This window comes from Cyprinodon variegatus, unplaced genomic scaffold, assembly GCF_000732505.1.
Source record: "Cyprinodon variegatus isolate N-32 unplaced genomic scaffold, C_variegatus-1.0 Scaffold1467, whole genome shotgun sequence".
Taxonomy (NCBI): domain Eukaryota; kingdom Metazoa; phylum Chordata; class Actinopteri; order Cyprinodontiformes; family Cyprinodontidae; genus Cyprinodon; species Cyprinodon variegatus.
Window position 1 is genome coordinate 102,464 of NW_015151920.1, and position 2,202 is coordinate 104,665.

At 38.9% G+C, this 2,202-nt stretch overlaps 1 protein-coding gene across 1 annotated transcript in view; it reads right to left on the reverse strand.

Annotated features, from left to right (window-relative positions):
• LOC107103501 (glutamate receptor ionotropic, kainate 2) overlaps nt 1-2,202 on the reverse strand; it is a gene marked incomplete at its 5' end in the record, with an annotated part of 137,989 nt that overhangs the window by 99,903 nt on the left and 35,884 nt on the right. The window contains one exon of the mRNA XM_015403221.1: nt 641-864. Within this exon, the coding sequence (XP_015258707.1) occupies nt 641-864 (224 nt within the window). The remainder of the gene's footprint in view (nt 1-640; nt 865-2,202) is intronic.

The window sequence follows — 2,202 nt, forward strand, 5'->3', positions numbered from 1 at the left end:
CCTTGACATGACGTGTGTTGTGAATTGGCGGTATAGAAATAAACTGAATAGAAGTGAACTTCAGAGCTAAAAGGGGAACTAAAGGACAACAGGTGGGCAGGCAGTAATGCTCTTTAAAGCCAGAGTGGCTACATTTGAAGCGAGGTGAAGGAAAGAAGAGAAAGGAAGAGACAGCATGAGGACACCAGGGACAGTGAGGGAAGGTAGGAGAGGGGCTGCAGCCATTCACATCAAGCTCCATACCTTTTACACACTTATATACACACACAATATGGACGCACTACCTGACACCCTTCCAGACACATTCACGTAAAACCTTGAGAAATCTAGAGCATCCCAACTCAGGACCTCGGCATTTGCACCTGTCAAAGAGCTTTGGCACCTTTTCTTGTGGTACCAGGACAAGAGTCACACTTCAGGGAGTTCTACCTGTAGTTCATGGTCTTTGTGAATAACAACTTATCATTAAAAGCATTAAAAACATGAGGCAGCGATGACAATCAGCCTAAAATTTAAAATAATTTCAGCACGGTCGCAGAGTACTGTCACTAAAATGTTATGATGTGTGAGGCTCATTGATGGGAGCTATGCACGCGCCTGACGCTGTGTGGAGCTGCAACCACTTAAAGTGACATGTTACCTGGCTATGACAAACAGCACACAACTGACACCCAAGTAAGCCAGCAGAATATACATCCAGATATCAGGCGAGAGTGGGTTGAGGAAGGAGAAGACCCCGGGGTTGGTTCCGTTGGGCTTGCGGTACAGTATACTTATACCCAGCGTCATGAAGGGCTTGGAGAAGTCGATAACCTTCTCACGCACGTATGTGATGGCGAGGGGAGCCACTGCCAGATCAGCTCTCTGTCAACATCAAAAAGAAACATGAAGAAGGATAGGCTTTAAGTTACAGGTACAGGAAGCATTCAGAGCTAATCAAATTAAGAGAAACACACTGCAATCTGTCCAAAGGCACTCTGCAATGAATGTAAAGCCTTCTGTTTCTTTCCAGCCATTAAGTGTACTTTCACTCTTACAATAACCCTATTTCTTTCTGAAGTCATTCCATTTGTTGTTTGGTCTTTTTCCGTGTCAGCCAGTATTTTCTAATTATAAACACACTGTGGTCACGTCTATCAGGAAGACGTACTATATAATCCTTAATTAAAGTGCACACATGGGAAACTCTTGCTGTGAAAATATGGGGCTGTCTTTCCTTCTAAGTCATTTTTATATCTACATATTACACATGTTTCTTTAAAGTTCTGCCAAATAGAAAAGTCACTTAGTTCACATTTATACTATATGCAGAATAATCCCACTTTTATTTAGACCCACACTGTTGAATCTGACTGCCTTCTTTCTTTAGAACTGAAAATTTAAGATGTAAAAAGCACAAATGGAGAATTCCTTTTAAAAACAGAAAAAACCTTTTTGACATGATTTCTGCTTTGTAAACATAATAACATTGTTCCTTTTGAAACAGTTATCAAATGCTAAATGAATCGTAAAGAAATGAATGATGCTGAGTTTGTCCCCAAAAATCCTCCTTTTCAACAGAAGGACTGGAAAAAATCTAAATCTAGATCAGTCAATTTTTCTTAAAATAAGTGCATTTGTTCTTTGCCAATGGAACAAACAATTTACATTTAAAATCAGGAAAAAAATATTTCATTTTCTTATTTCAAGTGTATTTTATCTAATTACGTTATTTTAAGCGTAAAAATCCTCATTCCATTTGCAAATCATCTTATTTACCTACTCAAATTAAGGGTAAATACACTTAATTTAATAAATTTGGACTTATTTCTAAATCATTTTTGCAGTGTAAGATTTAAGGCTGAACAAATCAATCCTACACAGAAAAAACAATCTATAAATCTCTATAATAATATACTCATTTCTAGTTATGCTGCTATATGGTTAGCCTGCTGGAGGACATAGGGGCCACTTTTCATCACTCTGCTTCATTTTATCTCTATTCTCCCACTCAATAGAACTTTCTAGTTCAATCTTGACCTTTACGCTTTATCTGCTTTTTCTCATAGTAGCTTCATCTGGTCTGTTCCTGTTTGGCTGTGACTCCATCCTGGAGAGAAATATCAGCTGTGCTGCTGCTGTCAGTTCTGCGGTTGATTGACAGGTCGAGTCATGGAAGGGAAGTCCTTTAAAGCAAACTCACCAAGAGAAGCTGGAGGTGAA